The sequence below is a fragment of the Temnothorax longispinosus genome, chromosome 4, assembly GCF_030848805.1.
Source record: "Temnothorax longispinosus isolate EJ_2023e chromosome 4, Tlon_JGU_v1, whole genome shotgun sequence".
NCBI lineage: Eukaryota > Metazoa > Arthropoda > Insecta > Hymenoptera > Formicidae > Temnothorax > Temnothorax longispinosus.
In genome coordinates this window covers 3,556,610-3,576,754 of record NC_092361.1, presented here as the reverse complement: position 1 = coordinate 3,576,754, position 20,145 = coordinate 3,556,610, and the positions used below count along the sequence as shown (strand labels likewise).

Genomic DNA, 20,145 nt, shown 5'->3' with positions numbered 1-20,145 from the left:
TGGCAGTGAGTCCACCTGATCACAGGAATTTTTATATTCCAAACTGCACCCCCCGCACGAGTGGGGCTCGTGCGGAGAAAACTGGGCTATCTTTCGGAGGAGACATTAAATTTAGAAATTGGTCATCAAGCTTGGGGAGCTTGGGAGTGTTCGGCATTTTTCAATAGTGCTAAATCTCTCTGGTGTGCATGTTGTGTTTCTCTCTGTGTTTCTCTCTCTAGCAGCGACACTAGCTCTTCGTTAGTCGTTAGTCATAACATATGTGTTAAATTACCTATGTTTAAAGTGATAATGATAAAGGTATGCTATGTACCACAACATAATGGTGAATACGATTAAAAAAAGTATTTGCTGCCATGTTTTGAGCTTCTTATAAATATCCAATAATTAAATTTGAAATTGGTCGTCAAGCTTGGGGAGCTTGGGAGTTTTAAATACTCTACTATAATACTGCTACTGTGAACTGTCGTTCAATTTTTTTTTTAAGATTAAATATTTGCCGTCATCAGTTTTAACCCATCCACTTTAAGGCAACGAATCTACGAGATGTAATATTTTTATACTATAATTTACTATATATATTCATAATTCGATATGTATTAAAATATATTTATTCTGTTTGTTCTATGTGTACTTGCTTCGGCAGTACATATACTAAAAAAGTGAATTGACTATGAATGGTGATAATTCTTATATCGATTCTCAAGAAGAGTTTCTCGTCCCCGTTTTTTCGCTTCCCGAGCGAAAGCGACCAATTTGCCGACATTTTCCCACGAACGGTGCAAATTTTGACTTTACGACTGCAGATTACCAGTAATGAGGAAAATTCCTGCAATAAAAAGTTTCATCGCGTTCGGTTTTTTCCTCGACATAGAGAAATACTATTACGACTTCCGATATCGACGATAATACTGTAAACAAGATCGGTAAGCGCTACTGTTCTCGCGTTCGAGCAGTTCCTCGTCGATCGAGATAAAGAGAAGGAAAAATAAGGCGCGAGCGAAGGTTTTATCGAAGGCTGCCTTACCACCACACCATGCCTTATAACATTGAATATTCTGACTCGTAAGACACACAGCAATGTAGTAAGCATGCGAGGCATTTAAACTACATATCGCGAACGCAAATTAAGAATTAGTATACCAGATACCAAATCAGCGGCTCGACGAATGTTTAACGATTCTGAAATGTGACTTATCTATCATTAATTTCGCAATTGGCAAAACTCCTTTCTCTGTTTGCGTTATGACAACAGCTGCGATCTAAAAACGGACGGTAGACCGCTGAAACCGGCTTGCCTTATAATTCAAGACGGAAGCCAGGAGATGCAGCCAGGTTTAACTGTTGTGTAGCTCTCTGTTTTTCACACTCGTTTGGATTGCGGCAAATTTTTTTCCGGTCATTATTCCGAATTTTTTGGGGGATTAGAGAACGATAATTTCACGAGATAATTTCACAAGATAAATTTCTCTTCGGTGCTCCCTAACGCTCTTACACGCCTCTTTATTTCTCGCGGGCATGATGGCGATCGGCAAAAAGAATCGGCGCGTGATCTTTGGTGGTTCCGAGTTCAACGAACCCGGGCTTCATTCGCGCTCCCATTGAATCGTCGAAACGGGGAAACTCGGCGTTTCTCATTATGGGCCTCTTATTTACGATAGCAATCAACAGCGCGCGCGCGGGATTCTCTCTCTTTACTACGTGCGATTGCAAAATGCGCGAGAGCGAACGAGCGAGCGATGCCCGGGCATATGCAGAGCACGAAGTTGAGCTTTGATGAAATTACTCGGTTCCCTTCCTCGTTCGCTCTCTCATCTCGATAGACGCGGACGCGCGGCTCTAGAATTCGCGAGCGCGCGCTTATCTCCCTTCGCCGATCTCGCTTCGCTTTATCTGACGAAATCGGGTAGCCCAACTCGCACATTCGAGAGAACATATGCACGAGAAAGTCGGTCTTACGAGTTGCAAAAAAATTTACATTAATTTTCTAACGTTCGCTCGACCAGAGCGCTTTATTTCTTTCCGAGAGTTTTCTCCTCCGAAGTTCTCTTCTCGCTCACAACTCGACTTATCGAACCTCCGATATCCGGAGAAAAATTCTTCTCGAAAGGATAATGGTCATAATGGATCATCGTAGATACCACGAAATATGAGAACAAAAATTATCGGACATTGAACTTATCGCGGAGATATCGATTGGCTTCTTCGCTTATTATGTTAGACGAACTCCGAGAAGCATTTTCGTTTGAAGTCGAGAACACACCGTCGAGGTGGACTTTACGCGCGATTGTCGATTGGAGACCCGACCTGCTATTACAGCTCAGTGGCCTGGAGACCAACGACTGGCTGCGTTATTGGCTCGGTAGGAATGCAGCTCGATCGGCGAGGCGGTGCGCACGGAACGCGCCTCCGCGGCCGGACGAAAACCTGCCTTGCAACGCGCCTTTTAGCGGCTCGATCGCGGACACGGCCGGCTGGTGCAGGACACGACGGATCCTTTAGATCTCGGCGTCGTCGCGCGAAATTACCGTACTAATAAGCAACGGAAGTACATTGTTTGCGCGCATTGTTCACACGGACTTTATATCTCTTCGACATACGAACGCGCAGTTTACACGCTGAGATCTTTAAACAGCGAGAGTATCGCTGCAGGAATGATGTTATAAGGTGGCATTTCTTCAAGCTGTTTTCTTCGGAAACAACTTAATTCGTCGAAGTACCTATATACTTTAGATATTTGAAAGATGTCCCGAAATGTCTTCCAAAATCCCAATATACCAGGCTAGTGTGATTTTTGTATGTTTTGTGTGATATATGTATGGCATATGAGAAATATCAGAAATTTAGGATAGACAAATGTTATCTAACTAGTAGTAATGTAATAGATCTTATCTAACTACTATTAACTGTGCAGTTAAATAATATCTGTTATATTATGCTACGTGTAGTTAGATTTTATCTAATTATGTTTAAGAAAAGACGAAAGAAATACGAACATCTATGCTTGAATACGGCTCTTTGAATACGATATACGGAAGGATAGAAACTGCAAATAAAAATAATGGAGTAGGTATTGTTCGGTCGGTTGATGCTTGACGTAACTGAGATCTTCACTGTTTTCCACGAGCGCGACTGAAGCCGAGACAGCGGAAGAAGAAGCTTTCGGTTGAAAGGTTAATGAGGGGGAACGATGTAACATGTCACGCGAAGATTAGCGGTGACAAATGATGGCCAGCGTTGATTACGTCGGCGCGGCGCGGCGGTCATATGCCGAAGATGTTCCGTAGGAGTTCACTTGCATAATACATAATATCAGTTTGAAAAGAATAAAATCTCGTTAGCGCCCATCGTTACGTAGCTTCATTCGACTCGACATCTTCTCTCTGAAATCAAGTGCCGTTCCTGTCGATTTAAAAACGTCGAAAAGAAATGTGGAACACTTTTCTATCCGTTTAAAAGAGAAATTGTACACAAAAGGTGGAGAGAATTGTTTTACTCTACTTCTCCATGATCCGTGATATAATAACTGATTTTTTTAAAGAAATAATAAACAAGAGATATATAATAAGCGCCTACATTTCGCGCAGCGTAGAAAGCAATCTCAATTTCGATGAAAGTATTTTCAATTTCGTCGTGCCAAACAGAGAGGGAGGGTGAAAGATAGAAATGAGTGAGAAAGAGAGAACACCTTTGCACCTTTTCATACTTTCTCTCGGTGTCTTACTATATTCTTAACTTACTGTTTCTATACTAGTCTTTATACTCTCGCAAGCGAAATCTTAGTAATCAAAAGCCGCGTTGGCTCACGAAGAAACGGACGAATCCGGTGCGGATATGCGGTGTGTCATAATCCGCGGAATGCGGACGCCGCCTCTGCTTTCGGCTCGATTCGCGCAAACTGTGTCAAATTAATTAATAACGTCCGACGTATGTGTGCTCTTATCGCACGAGTCTCGAAAGCGAGCCAGCTTCATGTGAATGGCTAGAATTCGCAGGGATTGCGCGACCGTGTGACTTGTACCAGCACCCGCGAAACACGCGTACGTTAACAACGTGACTCAATATTTAAGGAAAAATCTGTTACTTGCCCTCGCAAAATTATATTATTCAATATATTCGATTATATTTGTTCCCCAGTAATGTAAATTAAAAGATTGACACGAGATTCTCTCTCTCTCTCTCTCGTATGAAAAATATTATCGATTTAAATTATTCGAACAATTGTTTCTTTGTCTATTTATACTTTCAGCTTAAAAAAATCTGCAAATTTTTCAGAATTGAGTTTGGGGGTTGCGGCCGCGCGAATTTTTTATTTGATTCCGACATTTCGTTAACATTTCAGTTCACTTTTTATTAAAATTTCATTAATTACCTCATCTCTAATCAATTTTTTTAAGGTAGCAAATACTTTTGAGCTCTAAGTGTATATCTGCAAAAATTATATTATTCTAAGAAAAGCTTATTTGTTGCGACTGGATAAAATTATCTATGAATACGACGACCAATGTCCAAAGATTAAGTAATGATTAATTATGTAATGGCAGAGTTAAATAACAAATTTTATGAGAGAATATGTTACATTACGACTGTTTTTACAGCACAAAGTTCTTCTTCTGAAGGAAAAAAAACCGGATTTACGTTGTCATTCAACTGCGAATACATTATAAATTAATCGGTTATCTTCGGCAAAACGAGAGAAGTGCTCGTTATTGATTTTAACGATTCATTCGCTCGATGAACGATCAACAATAAAAATCTCGTCTTTCGAGTAGTACATTGTTGAATCCGCGAAGAAAAAGAATTACGAAAACACTTTGCTACCTCGCTTTGCGTTAAAATGTATTTGCAGACGGATATCATTGGCGTATTAGTATTTCTACGGGCGATCGGTGTAATGAATTTATCTATTAAAGGTTTCGCGGCGAGGCAGATCGATCTTGAATCACTCTCGAAACTAACTGGACTTTCACTCGGTCTTTTTCGCTCAAACAGCTCGTGCGCACCGTTACTTTTGTACCGCGCCGGCCTGGACCGGCGCGGTTTTCGCGGTAATAAGATTAAGTATAATAACAGGCGGCCCGCATTAGAGGCACGGCGCGGGTAAAAGTTAAGAATAGACGCCACAATGAGTAACATCTTTTGCGGCAATTACCGTTAGATGAAAAGATGAGAGAATCGCCTCGCAGCCCGCGAGAAATTACGAAAGTAGCTAAGTCTATAAGCTCCGCGACTTGCCTGCCGCAACTCTTATCTTTACATACAATTCATCCAGTTTCGTAATGCACCGTGTGACGGAGGGAAAAAAAGACAAGAACCGTTTCCAACGCCCCACGTGGCAATTACACGCTTATCCCGCACGCATCTCGGGATGATAACGCCTGTTAAATCGTTTGTTGCTGAAAAAACCAAACCATATGTTGTCTTCGTACAAAGGCAGCATATGATACCAGATTGAACTAAATTCCATGCGTGTGCGTATCTGTGATATTTAATTACATTGAATATAAAATCGAGAAAAATTTCTCGTTCTTTCTTTGCGAAGATAAATGCAGGATCTCGACGACCGTCGCATCCGTTAAAAAAAAAGGCTGTACGTCGAATAAGCAGTTTTAACATTTCCTCGTCCTTTTCTTACGTTTTTACGCTTCTTATTACAATGCGTTGAGTTTATTTCCTTAGTTTTGCCGAGTTTTTCGCGCTCAACAGTCAACGTTTACACGCACGGCACGATCCGCTCGTTTAAGGCTGCAATTTTATAATCGTTCGGTGTGCGAATGCACAGGTACGTTAGAAAGTTTCTGCGTGCAACGGCGCCGCTTGCAAATTGTATGTATATATACGCGCGTGCGGCCATATCGTACATATATATGAATACACACACGTAAAATGTACATCTAAGAAAAAAAGAAATGTACGGAGCAGACGTGTTATTTCGTATTTCTTCCACTTACGGTATAACGGGAATCTCAGGAGATCGTATAACCGCGTGCCTAACAAACCGCATCACTCTGATCTCTTTTTAAATGCCGTACTCTCGAAATAGGTTCCGACGCGGCAATCGACATTTCGTCACTTGCTTCTTTCTCCGTTCCGCTCTCCGGTGTCTGCGATCGAAAAGAGACTTCCGGCGACGCCAGGACACGCGCGGACGGGCGGGGGAAGGGGGGAGGGGGGAGCTGAAAAGACACGGCGGTTGTATCCCACGGGGGGATACTTTGCATTGTCAACAGTAGCAACGGGGCGATGATATCGGGCACGCGTGAGAACAAAGATCTCGGTATCTCGCGAGAAGGTGGGAACTGGAGCGCCGAAAGTCCCGTTCCCCATATCCACGATACGCCTAATTGCCGACGCTTTGCACCGCGCGCGTTTTCCTGATGTCCCATTTGTTTTCTCCTTTCCCCTCTCTATCGCGCGAAACGCGATCTCCCGCGGATCGTTGATCTGGTTGTTCACGGAGTACGGAGCACGTGGATTCTTCCGAAAGCGACGTACGCGCAAGAAAGCGACACACGACGCCGAGGCTTGATGAGCGGAGCTCGTCGGAGAAGCGAACCGTTTCCGTACATCGGCGATAAATTGTATAACAAATTCAGCATTATGTCATCCCAAAGCGCTAATGCCTGCAAAGCAATTCCCCTTATGAGTGACTAACGTGACTCATCCCTTCCTCATTATCCCCCGTGAACTAATCGAGCTTGCAAATTGCTTCTGCGGCGAAAGTAAAATAGAAGGCAAAGGCAAGCAATTAGGAGAAACCGCGCGTTATTTTGAGAGCAAACGTTCGGTTGAATAAAGTCAAACACTGTATTCCGCGAAGAATTATTTCGCGAGCTATTTATAAAGACATTTTTTCTCTCGAGACTCGATATACGATCTGCAATGTAGCTATTAAAAATATAGTTTCATTAATCTTCATTATTCGAAACATTGTGTACGACGGAGCAGTAATTGCTTGCACTTGGAATTTCTCGCGGGATTCTCGCAATCAACCTTGGACGCATTATCCGCGCTATGAATAGACGGCGCGATCGCGCGCGGGTAAACAATAGGAATTTCCGCGACGTTGCGCTCGGACGTTGCGCCATTTTTCCTCGGACACGTCGCCTCGTCGTCGCGATCCTTTCACCGGTTCGCCTTTTTCCTGCTTTCTTGCGCATTGCGCGATGATGCCACCGTCTTTCTATCCGCGCGCGGGTAAATCGCGTGCGCGATAATAAGACATGTAACTTTCCGTCCGTTCGTCTTCCCGACCGTTTCCTGGTGGTCCCCGTCGCCGACGACGACGCGAATCGCGATCCTAAATCGCGATATATATATCGCGATAGCGCATCGCCCGTGTCGCGCTCGTATTATAAGGTGATATGTACTTTATGTCGCCAAGCATGCGGCGTGCATCACCTTCGTGATTCCCGTTAACGAGCGTTTCCGCTTTTCCTCTCTGTCCATGCACGCTCCCGGCCGCTTCGTTGTTATCGTCGTCGCACCTCGGTGCGCGTGTAGTTGTGCGTAATTGCGCCGCTCGTCCTCGCGCGTTTCCTCGCGAAAACAGAGTAAACAGACCAGTCGGACGCGACAAATGAAAGACATTATGTATTATCAGCCCCGCCTGCGCGTCGTACGAGCATAAATAGAGCACTCCAGACCGACGCAAGAATGCCGGAGAACTAGAGTCTGAATAATCCAGGAAAATTGTGAAATTTATCAAAATGAAGTATTCTTCGTCTTTTTGATGCACTCTAAGCGCGTTTAGAAACATAATTTAGAAACATACGTTTAGTAACGCGCGGTTACGTTCGTGGAATGTAAATGATTTTTTATAATTTTTTTCTCTTTTTCGTTTTGATCATATTTCTCATACAAGACTAGAATTTTAAATAAGTTGAATTTTAGGTTTTATTTTCTGTTGTACGACCCTATGACGATCGAGATTTTGCGCGGATTACGTAAAACACGACTGAGAATTTTCGCCGTTGCGCTTCTTAAAGCTTTTGCACTTCGATGGGGCAACTACTGCATATAAATAGCTTTATATATGTTAACGACGACCTTGTTATGTTTTAACATCGAAATACTTTTTTCTCTTGAGCAACGCGTTGATCTAATGAGCAACTGGCACTTCTCTGGCGATGTGTAAATGTTTACGATGTGCGTCGCGTCTGTCTATCACGTATAAAACCGGTCTAATCACGAGGAGACCAAATGTACATTAATTTTCGATGATGTTGCAAAAGCTCGCGCGATCATCGCGATATTCTCAAAGTCATGGACGTTCGGTCGGAGATTCGCTCCCGTTTAATCTAATAATCTCTAAAAAAATATCAGATACCTGCTATTTTTATTTTCTAGATTCTTAAACATTCTTTAGCTCGTTTAACAGAATAACTCGAGGTTTTATTTTATACAGATAATCCAGGGATTCAATATTAATAATTACAGTATAATTAAATTATTTCAATATTAATAATTTACTAATATAATTAAACTCAGCGACTTTAATGAGATCACTTTCATCCAAGAATGTGAGGACAGATTCTCACTTCCGCATCGAATTTCAATACGGAATCCCCTCCGTGTTTCACAATAATGACACAAATCGCCGCCGTGTTTAATAGAATGTTAATCGATTACCGTGTCGCGGCGACGGCCGGGGTTGCGGGGGGAAAGAGCCGATTATGCTATACGCGTCTTTTTGCGGCCTGGCGTAACTTTCCTTTCCCGGCGGCGCGCGGCGTTACGTGGACGATTCCGCGCGCGAAGAGACGAGAAAATAGAAAAATCCCGGCAGAGCGAATCTCACGCGCGCGCGCGCGCGCGTGTATGCGTATGCGTGCGTCGCGCGTGCTCGCGTGCAAGTGTACGCGCACGCGAGTAAGGATTATGACGATCGATAAGGAGAGCGTAACTTTCTTCCCACGAGAGAGAAGGAGGCACAGAGCCCGCGGAGCCCGCCGCCGCGTTTCGATCGCGATTATTATGGCGAGCCGAGAGGAGGCTGCGGCGCGAGACTTTCTTCGCTCGAGTCCGCCGCGAGCTCCGTCGAGCTGCGACGTGCATACACCGCGCGACCATTATTACCGCTTCGCTTCATTAAAGTCTCCAGGGCTCTGACGCATCGTGTTAAAACCCATACATACGCGTATGAGCCGCGTGGCGCGCACGTTAGCGTAAATAAGCGTGTATATTTATCGCTAACGACGTTAATGCAGGTGTGCGGGCCAACGATTACGCTCTAGATCGCGCGCGGTATCGATTTTGCCGCGTGGAAATTTAGAAAGCGGCGACCGGCCGCACCGCGTGCTTACCGAAAGCGCGTGCGTTGCGAGATTCTTTCAATAGCGCCGAAAGAATTCGGTCGGAATGCAATTTTGATATGTCGGTGGTAACGCTAACGATAACGATAACGACGGCATTGGAGCACGGGGAAGCGGTAAATAATCGCAATTATGTTACGGTGCATTACGAATCTTGCTTAATATACTAATTGTATACTAATAACTAATTAATGATAAGCGCGGAGAACGAGAAGAAAATAAAAGAAGGTCCTGTAATGGGAGAATGGATAATTAACTCGCTCGAATTGCAAAATTCAATGTTAAGCAATCGCTGCGTTAAATATTTGCACAGCAGCCGCAAATATAAGCTCTAACTCTAAAAAGGCCTTAAAATTTTTACATAAATTATATTGCAATGAAAGTCAATGGCCGTACACGCACACAACACACAAGGCGCGGATTTATTGTCCTCGGCGTGTTTCATGTGTTTTTCATACTACTACTTATTCTTCCAAGTTACGTAGCAACGATACCAATGTACAGTACTGTGCGTTTGCAATTTTAAATTCGTTTTCCTGCTATCGTTCCTACATGACATTTTAAAGTCGTGGCCTCTAAGCAATGCACGAAATTTTCATCAAAATATTCACACTTTGTCCTTTTTTTAACAAGTCGTACTTACATACGAAAGATTGAACGAAACCTTGAACCAATAAATCTGAAAGGTTACAATTTTGCATTTATGATACTTTTTACCGTACCTGTCTGTCGTGCGTGTCGCGTGATCGAGGCTCCGATTTAAGTTGTTTTAATTAATCGATAATAAAAAGTCGATTGGCCGTGATGATCGGCCGAAAAAAGAGAACGGAAAATCGTACTTTATTATCACTCGTATACGGTGTTCGTAAGGTCAATCGTGTGACGTCAGACGTACATGTGCCTCGCATAATTAATTCGTCGTTACACCACGGAATTCTTTCATGCCCGACGCGAGTCTCGGCGAGTCTCGAAAGAGAGAGAGAGAACAGAATTAACTTTTCAGCTCTCAAAACCGGCACTCTCAATCCTCGCTTCGATCGATTCGCCAGGCCGCTCGTCGTGATCTTACCTCCGCGAGTTCGTCTCGTTCTCACGATTCGTTCGCCGAATCGTGCCTCGCGATGTCTAAACCGTGTCTACTTCGACGGTTTTATTTATCCGACTATCGCTAATATTACGATCGTTCGTTATTATTAAATCGACTTATATTTTGTTTAAGGATTACGTTTGGAACTGCGATTTTGACAGGTCCATCATGTCGAAATGCAGCCTTCTTGAAAAAAAGGGACACTGCTCTTCAACGAAGAAAGATTATAAGAAAATTAATGAAATTGATTTTCTTTGATTTTTAACGGATATAAATAAACAAATAATATAGGAGCTAGACGCGTTATATTATACGGTTTGTAGAATATTATTCTAAAATGTCGCAAGTATTTGAATGCATAATGTACTCTGTAATGCACGTCGATCGTCGAGTACGTTGCTAGGCATTCGCTCGGTCTCGTGCGACTCGAATCCGTCATGCGAAGACATCCTTTCTCCTATAAGAACGAAGCTATTACATGACGGCGAGGTCGCTTATTGCGCATGCAGTCGATGCGCATGTATGGTTGTCGACCATCGACTTCGCGTTCGACAGGAGGACACCGTTTCGGAGCTGTCACGGTCCTCGAAAGGACGCGATCGATATTGCCCGTCTATGGGACGTTTGCAACAGCTGTCGAGGCCGCCCTATCTCGAGAATCGTTTCGGACGGCAAAATCGCAAATCGAATGACATTTGTATCGAATCCGGCGTTTCGCGTCGCGTTTCGTTGAAAGATGTTAAAACTTCCGACCGCGATGTCAGCGGGAACGTGTCCGAAGCTAACTTCGGCAACAAAGAATTATCGTCCTGTAATCGTCCGTCCGCGCTTTGCCGATCGATAATTACGCGCGACGCAACATCCGATTTCTCGAATCGTGCAATTTTTCGACGGGCTAATAATACGCCCGTCCCCCCTTCCCTCCTCGTTCGTCCCTGCATGCGTCTCTCCTCGCAATTAATGTCTTTGACATTCGCGAGACGCGCGCATCGAGTTCGGATCGTCCGAAATGGAGATTTAATTACGGACGACGTGCGTAATATTAATTTACGTTTCTTTTTCTCCCTCGATCGAATCCCTTTTGAGCCTTGTTCGCGGACCACTCCCTGCACCGATCGTGTCCGCCGGACGTCACAAAGTGGGACCATTCGCGCTCCGAAGGCCGCGGTCCCGCCCGGCATATCATTCTACGTGACTGTTAACGCAAATTGGCTTTTTCGCCGAACAATCGGTACCGCGTGGCACACAAAGCGGTGTCGCAAGATCTCCCGCGCGCTCGATTTTTACGCTTACGCTGGTTTTCGCGCGCGCATAACGACCGGGGGGGATATATATGTATATCACCGCGGAATGCCACACATGACTCCGAATTCAGCGCACTTGCGTAAATGCGCTTTAGTAATCGCATATGTTCCTTTAGTGATCGAGTTTCTGAATACAATGTTACGTGGAAGCTGATTCGGCGTGTCCACAGTCCACGCCCTTTATGAGCGGAGACTGAAATCTTGCGTCCGATTTTGTATTAATCGTTAATAAATATTCCTGGTACACCTAATTTGGATTGAAACAGATTGCGCAGATATTAGGTAAATATTCTTTCCGCAAAAAGAACTTTTCGACGGAAAATATTGATTGTCCAGAGTCGAACAAAGTTTGTCGATCGTGATCTCGTAGGTATGCGTAAGATCGCGGTATGCCCAGGTTTGGCTTCCAGTACACGTCGCGGTTGGTCACTTGCGGCTAACACGCTATTGTTCTACCAGATACCACGCGTGGAATAACGATCCAGCTATGTACCGTGTGCTGTACAACATCGCGCACCATTCACAAAGTTAGACGGCGCTACGAGGGGAATGGAGGTCAAGTACTCGAAAACGTGGCCGCGATAATAACGCCTCGGAATAAGAGAAATTCCCTCGTCTGAGTTTACGCGACAGCGAGCAAACGTGGCTACCAAGTAGAAATTACGGTCTCGAGCGAAAAAAAAAGAAACAAGCGCGAGAGGATATTGTGCAAATTTTCATTCGATGTATTTCTCAACGTCAGAATGGTTACTTGCATTTTCTCTTTAGTTTCAGACGTTACACCCGATATCGCGATCATCGGTGAATCTCAACTTTCAATTCCGAGGGCAGATAAATTTACATTATTTATGTGTCTTAAGTCCACTTGATGCTATACAAATGCTTTGAAGCGTTCTTCTTCTTCTTACTTCACTGAAAGCATGTTTTAGTATTAAGTGGACCGCAGCCTTAATCACAAAATGCGTATATTGTGGAAAGATAGGAATAAGAACGAAAAATCCAAAAGCGCTGACTCGATTCGCTCTCTTCATTCCTTGCGAAAGAAGAGGTGATGATTGAACTCTGCGTTTGATAAATCGGACATTAATATAAGATGAACATTCAACAAAAGGAGAAAATGAAAACATCCCAGAGTTCTTTAGAGAATTAATATCGCGTCATAAATTTCGACAACCGCGATCTATCACGCATTGCACTCTGTTACTGGTTTCGCCTTACGTGGCGCGATATATAAGTATCGCGCGTCCGGTTCCGTTGTTTTTTTTCAATGAAAACCACAACCGTGCAAAAATCATCATCACCCTGCGTGAAGTAAGGTATGTGCGCGCGCGTGAAGAGCAGGAAAAGAAAAGTCGGAACCTCGGAACAAACGAAGAGGAAGAGGGAAGGCGGGAGGGTGAGAGAGACCCGCGTTTCTTCCGTCAGGCGCGCGAACGCGACTTCGACTCGCGCGATTCTGTTAGAAAGCGAGACCGACGTACGCGCGCATCGATGCATCGTGCAGCCGATGCCGCCGCTGGTCAGCTTTCTTCCGCTTGCGTGTCGCGTAGGTGGTGATTTTGTAATTTCCTCGCGAGGAACGAGGAGAGGAACGCGATATTGATAAGACGCGTTGATGGATCCGCAGACTTCGCGACATTGCGAAGAAAATAAACGGCGCGATCGATGTGATGATCTCGCGGAGAGCTTAAAATATTCTAAGAATCTAATAAAGATCTAAGACTCACTTATACGCATTTATCGAGTTGCTGTTTCTTCAATGACGACAATAATGACACAAAAAGTCGTTACATTCTAGAAATTTATTTATTTCAAGGGATTCGTTATTAATATGGAATATTTATTTAACCCTCCGTAGTCACACCTATTTTTTCAAACAAGGAAGTCACTCTGGGTCATTTTGACCCGAGACGAATTTTGATCGTTCGCCATTTGACCATTTAATCCACCGATCGTGTTGAAAAAATTCTCAAATGCACTTGCGATATTGCTAAATTGATCGCTATAAAAAAAGAAGTGCCTCAGAAATTTTTAACATATAAAAAAAATTCGCGAAAAATTTGTTTTAAAAAAATGTTTTTTTTAATTACAGCTAGAGGGCGTCATGCCCGCCAGAAAAAGATACGCGCAAGATATTTACGAGCAAAGTTGAGGCTCGGGTCAAATTGACCCAGTGTGACTACGGAGGGTTAAATATGTATATCTAATAAGAAAATAAATATAAGTTTAACGTTAACACTTGCGACAGCTAATCATGCGTGTCACTTTTCTAACATAACGACGCGCGAAATTTACGTAACGGCCAACCTCGCCACAAAAATTATATTTGTACTGACACGTGAATGTTTATTGCTAAACCGTTGTAGTCGCCCGCGGGTGATATCTAAGTCAAACGATTTGCGATTTGCCTAATGAGGTGAAGGCCTTGACGAACTTCATACTGAAATAAGACTCTTTTTTCAGTCTTACCAAATAATCAAGTTGGACGATAGAATTTCTCAATTCTTAATTCGTATTTCCTAATTCGTCGTGCGTTCATGCATATCAAGGGATCTTACGCAATAAAATATCAAGGAACACTTTACACTTGATTTAAATTTAAAATATCAAGGGATTTTACATTTGACTTAAAAAGTGATATGAAATTTAAAGATATGAAATAAAAAGTAAATAAAAGGTACTGCTTTAGGATTTAAAGAGAAATAGGATAGACATATTTCTTACGTTTATATCTACCTCATAAATGTCTCTCTCAAAAGTCGTCTTCATAGACTTTAAAGTTGCCACCAGTCTGCGCGTAATCATCATCCTTCGACGCGCGAAATAATTGTTTAATATTATGATGCAGTCTTACGAGTCTCTTTTATCTCGAGTTAGCGCTTTATCTCTTTCCAATTAATCGGTCATCAGGCACTTGTTCACCGCAAGTAACCGCAGAGCGTTAAGCGCGCGCGGCGCATAAGTGCATAAATAATAACGCGCGACGCGCGTGCGAGGAACGGGTCGTACTGAAGGATAAATATTTACGAGAAAGGCGTAAAGGTACTACAACTGGTTTACTCAGCAATTGTTTTGCTCTTGAACGGGATAAACGTAAAGTTTATCCAGGATACAGGCGCGACGTGTGGCGGCGAGAAGGAAAACGACCGCCAAAGAACGTATTTTTCCAAAACCAGCCGTCCTCGTTCCTTTTTGCGATCAGCTTCTGCTGATCGAATCGATTAGGTCGACGACCTCGGTCGAAGGTCGTGACGTAATCACATTCGCGATTGCCGTGAAAGATAATCGCGTTACTCGTCGATTATTTCAGGTTCGCTATGCCTGATAGGAGACGGAAAAAAAAGAGGATTAAGGAAAAACCCGACAAGACTCCGAATAAGAATGAATGGGAGTTCCGTATTTATACCTTCGCGAAATAAACTTCTGCCGTTTCTATTCGCTCTCGCACGTCCTTCGGGTTTTCGCATCTATCTCGCGAGAAGATGTGTAACTGCGGGAATAAATTTTCTTATCTCGGAACGACGCGTCGCGATCGCCTAGCTAGGCTACCGTTATCTCGCGGCGAGATGCCGCACGAAATCACGAGTCCAGAAGCGAGAAACCATGTAATGAGAATTTTTTTCCTTCTTCTATGCAACGTACATTGAAATGAATTAATTTTATAACTGTGTACAATGGAAACGAGAATCCTGAATTCTTTTCCATTTCTGCTTACTTTAACATGTACTCATTTCTCACGATTTTAAATGCAGACTCCATTCAGCATTAAAAAAAAAGACACGCGCTTCTAACTAACGGCAATGACTCATCCTCACCGTCTCTTCTTCTTCTCCCTTCAGGGGCGGCCGTTGCGTGCGGAGTCCTGCTGATAATTCTGGCCGCCGTCCTGGCGGTTCTATTCCCGAATCTCATCAACCTGGTCCTGGATAAGGAGCTCGCGATAACGGAGGGCGGCCGCACGTACAAATTCTGGAAGGAGCCGCCGGTGGTGCCGCGTATGCAAGTTTACATTTACAACGTGACGAACGCCGACGAGTTTCTGAACAACGGCGAGAAACCGGCACTGCAAGAGCTGGGCCCGTACGTTTACGAGCAGCATTGGGAAAAGGTGGACATCAAATTCAACGACAATGGTACCGTCACCTACAAAGTCAAGAAGACATTTGTCTTTAATTCGGTAAGTTGAGTAATTTATGGCACGGTATAGTAATGCCATGCTAATTAAAAACTTATTAATTGATTTAAAAACTCACAATCTGCTTGAATCAAATCTGATATTTTTAACTCGCGTTAGAAAGCTACATCAATCTTGCTTTTTCAATCCATATTTGATTTCCGTGGAAATTGTAATTTTTCTAAGCTTACTTTTCATCATAAATCTAAATTTAATTATAATTACGCTGCTCTCTACAAAATATGAGTACATGCATAATGCTTAGCTTTCTTTTCGCGCGAATATTTTCCAAGGTAGTCAATTAAAACAGTTGAGGCCGAGACTGATATTTTTATTATGAGAAACGCGATTAGTATGCAAGACAATGCGCGTCTTTATCGCGCAGGATGTGTCACGATCATTGATTGTTCTTTTATCGAGAATATTTATGTCGGCTGCTAAGAAGAAAAGCCAGCGAATCCGTGTTGAATGACAATCGAAGGCGTCACGTCGCCTCCGGGTTATTTAAATCCGTCATAGACCGCGTTCCTCTCCGCCGACTCGACCGCACGGTTACTCTTGCTCGCGCATCGAAATCACTGCCGCGACTTTCTACATTCGTCAGAGAAACGTTTCCACGGCGCAGTCGAGTGTATTTTATCGCGATTCGACGACAAGAAAGACAATATGTATGTACAGATCGTTTTTGCTCCGAGAGAAAATTTATGGAAGAAAATATTTGTCAATATTATGCGGAAGTTTTGTATCAGTTCGCGGTTGACGTGGAATTTTCATTCCCCGTCTAAACTCTCTCTCTCTCTCTTTCTCTCTGCTTCCAATCGCAAATTATTCTATATATAGTTATTTTTATTTACCTATTTCTTTCACTTTCTGTTATTATCTTTATTTCATGTTTAGTTATTTTTATTTCACCGCGATTTAACTATTTTGTGTCATATCTTAAGTTTTACAACACGTTATGTTTTTTATTAATATATTGTGTATATATGTATTTTAATTATTAATCTTTACCTCTTTCTATCTATTCTAAAACAAATTTTTATCGTCCATTTATCCTTCTGCAAGTTCTCCCGTTATTGCATTCAATTAACCGGCTCGGTCAGATTTTTATTTTTTTCTTTCTTATTAAAATCTTAGAGCCTGTCAACCGGTTCCGAGGACGATCTGGTCGTCGTGCCGAACGTTCCTATGCTATCGGCTACCAGCCAGTCGAAGCACGCCGCTCGTTTCCTGCGACTGGCGATGGCGTCCATCATGGACATCTTGAAGATCAAGCCATTCGTCGAAGTGTCGGTCGGCCAGCTGCTCTGGGGCTACGACGATCCCCTGCTCAAGCTGGCCAAGGACGTCGTGCCCAAAGAACAAAAATTGCCGTACGATCAGTTCGGTCTCCTCTATGGCAAAAACGCGACCGGATCGGATCTGTACACGATATTCACGGGCACTACCGACATCACCAAATTCGGATTAATGGACAGGTGGAACGGCAAGGACGCCCTCGGTTTCTGGACCACGCAGGAATGCGATTCCATCATGGGCACCGACGGCAGCATATTCCCGCCTCATATTACGAAGGAGACCGTGCTCAAGGTCTTCGACAAGGACCTCTGCCGGACGTTGCCGCTGGTTTATCAGGTTTGTGTTTTTGTTGGTCGTCGTTAATTATCCGGCTGATACGACCAAAGGCGGATGATGGCCTTCCCGGACTCCATCCATTCCGGCCAAACAATTTTTAAATGTTGCAAAGTACGAAAGGAAGATCGGAGAAAACGTCTCCGTTTCTGTCTTACATGCGTATTATTCATCTAATATTTCGATCAATAGTTAATTAATTTTTTATAATAAAAAAAATATATCAATATTGAAATTTTTATATTAAAAATACAAAGTTATCTGTCACGTTATTTTACTTAAATTTTTAATATTTTTAATTTAAGTTAATCCCAAAGTTTTTACTTATTTAATAGAACATTCCTAATTGTCGTAATAAAAAATATTGAAAGCATTGCGCGTCAAAAAATAATTAAGTAATATACATTATATTTCGGTATCTTGGATCAGCAATTTACGTTTGAATATCAATCTTGATGCTTGACCCTTCAAGAACAGCTCGATTAATATTGACCGAACTTTAGAAAAATAAGTACAGAAAAATAAAATTAATATACCTATATTTTAAGTTGTTGCCTAGAATTTTTTCAATTTTGTTTTCAATCATATAAGTCACGCGTTTACTTATTCAATAGGGCGGTGCCAGTTTTACAAGTAAAAGAAATATCGTGCGTCAAAGAGAATTGTTTTTTTTTTAGCGCGACGTGATAGCCTCCGGAGGGATCCCCGGCTACAGATTCTCCCCGCCGACGAATGTCTTCACGACGGTGGAGAATCTACCGTCGCAGCAGTGTTACTGTCCAGCTGGACCGCCGTGTGCACCGGAAGGCACATTCAATGTCTCCCTGTGCCAATACGATTCGCCGGTTCTCCTCACTTTCCCGCATTTCTACCTTGGTAAGTGTCACGTAACGCGCGGCGGTTTTCTGGTCGCGCGGCGGCCGCGGCGAAGCCTTGTTTACAAATCACTCTCGTAACGAGACACTCGGGGCTATTTTTAATCATTGCCAATTATCATATTTATCGGAGTTACTTGCGATATTTCGATGTCGGACGATATATATATATATATATGCGTCAAGATGACGCGAATCGGTTGGGTAACACTCGGCACAAGTACTCGCGTCTTGTTTTTGCCGTAATTATTATTATCATTTCTCGGGATTGATTACGGGCTTCCCTAATCGCGGAACGTGATACACATCACCCGACTTTGACGTAACTATCGTGTCGGGATTGTCGTGAATCTCCCGACACTGCGAGATAACATTATACGTCGTTCGTGAACCGATCGTTGCGCGTTACTTCAATCTCGCGTGTATCTAAAAGTGTATCGTCTTTACGTAAGCGCAGCGGATAATTCGCGCCGCGAATTATTTTCTTAGCAGATTATCGTGATAAATCTATTTGCGTCATGTGCAACGCGCGCCGCATCCTTCGTCGCCGACGTTTTCTTATCCGTGTGGCCCCCCGGCCCCGCGACTGCAGGCGACCGCTCGTCAGCGATTTCCTGGTCGCTGACAAACGAGAGCCGCGCGATTCCTCGTCCACTCGCGCCCACATACGTCTCCTTTTCTTCACGGGTAACCGACCGACCGATCGATCGACAGGCCGGTTAACGAAGATCGTTTACGTGCGTGCCAGTTTCACAAGCGAGATCTACCTGTCGCGCCGCTTCCGGCTTCGCGCGACTCACAAACTAGAAGTCGGAATCGGTCGAGCAGTCTGTTACCACGAGGCCTATTTTTTTTTCTAGGAACAATCTCTTTCGCGCATCCGCTGCGATTCTCCCACGGAATATTATGCGAGCTGTTTCTCTTTCTTGCTCTCTCTTTCTCTCTTTTTCTCTTGCGTTGATCGCACTTATTTTCGCGCCGCAAACTTTTACTTTCAACGCTCCGCATTTTAGACGATGCCCCAATTCAACGCCTCGTTTCACCGCCGCGTGCAAAACCGTTCTCTCGCTATAAAATGTGCGTGAGATACGAGATACTCGATCGATTTCGTTTGTAAGTAATACGCAAGATGCCTCAGATCAAGCGAGAAATATTCTAAATGCAAATTTCTTGACGAATTCTTGATGACATAAAATTTTTTTTAAACGACTCCTGCACCTGGATTTCTGAGAACTTCTCCGAAGAAAGAGCACGACGATTGAATGTTATTTTGTATTGACACTTATATAAACGTCTGCTTTTTAAAGCTATTTAATTATAAATGCGAAAATAATAACGAGAAGACTTCGTAGTCGTGAATATTTAAGAAAAAAGATGGGAAAGAACGGACGAGATATCGTTGAATTCCGATTCGTTAACATCATTATCATTACTGTTGCGTTTATGCGTTTTGAAATACATTAAGCGTCTCAAGTACGGCTCTTAAATCCGCTCGACCGACGATTAAGCGCCATTTAACTGCGACGCATTGTGTCCATTTTATATAATGTAACCACACACGGCGACTTTTGACACCGCGTTATTATGTAAAGGCACGAACGTAGTCAGGTCTAATGGTTAAACAGGTACCTCTGCTGAATCGCGTTGCATAAAAACAAACTATCATTCTAATTTCACAAATTGCGTAACAATTAGATATTACAAATTAAAAAAATATATTGGTTACTAATCGTAATTTTAATAGTATATTCAACTATTT

At 43.1% G+C, this 20,145-nt stretch overlaps 1 protein-coding gene across 1 annotated transcript in view; it reads left to right on the top strand.

Annotated features, from left to right (window-relative positions):
• Positions 1 to 20,145, top strand: part of Emp (epithelial membrane protein) — a 31,439-nt gene that overhangs the window by 6,339 nt on the left and 4,955 nt on the right. The window contains exons 2-4 of the mRNA XM_071775030.1: positions 15,545 to 15,882; positions 17,017 to 17,514; positions 18,189 to 18,387. Of these exons, the coding sequence (XP_071631131.1) occupies positions 15,545 to 15,882; positions 17,017 to 17,514; positions 18,189 to 18,387 (1,035 nt within the window). The remainder of the gene's footprint in view (positions 1 to 15,544; positions 15,883 to 17,016; positions 17,515 to 18,188; positions 18,388 to 20,145) is intronic.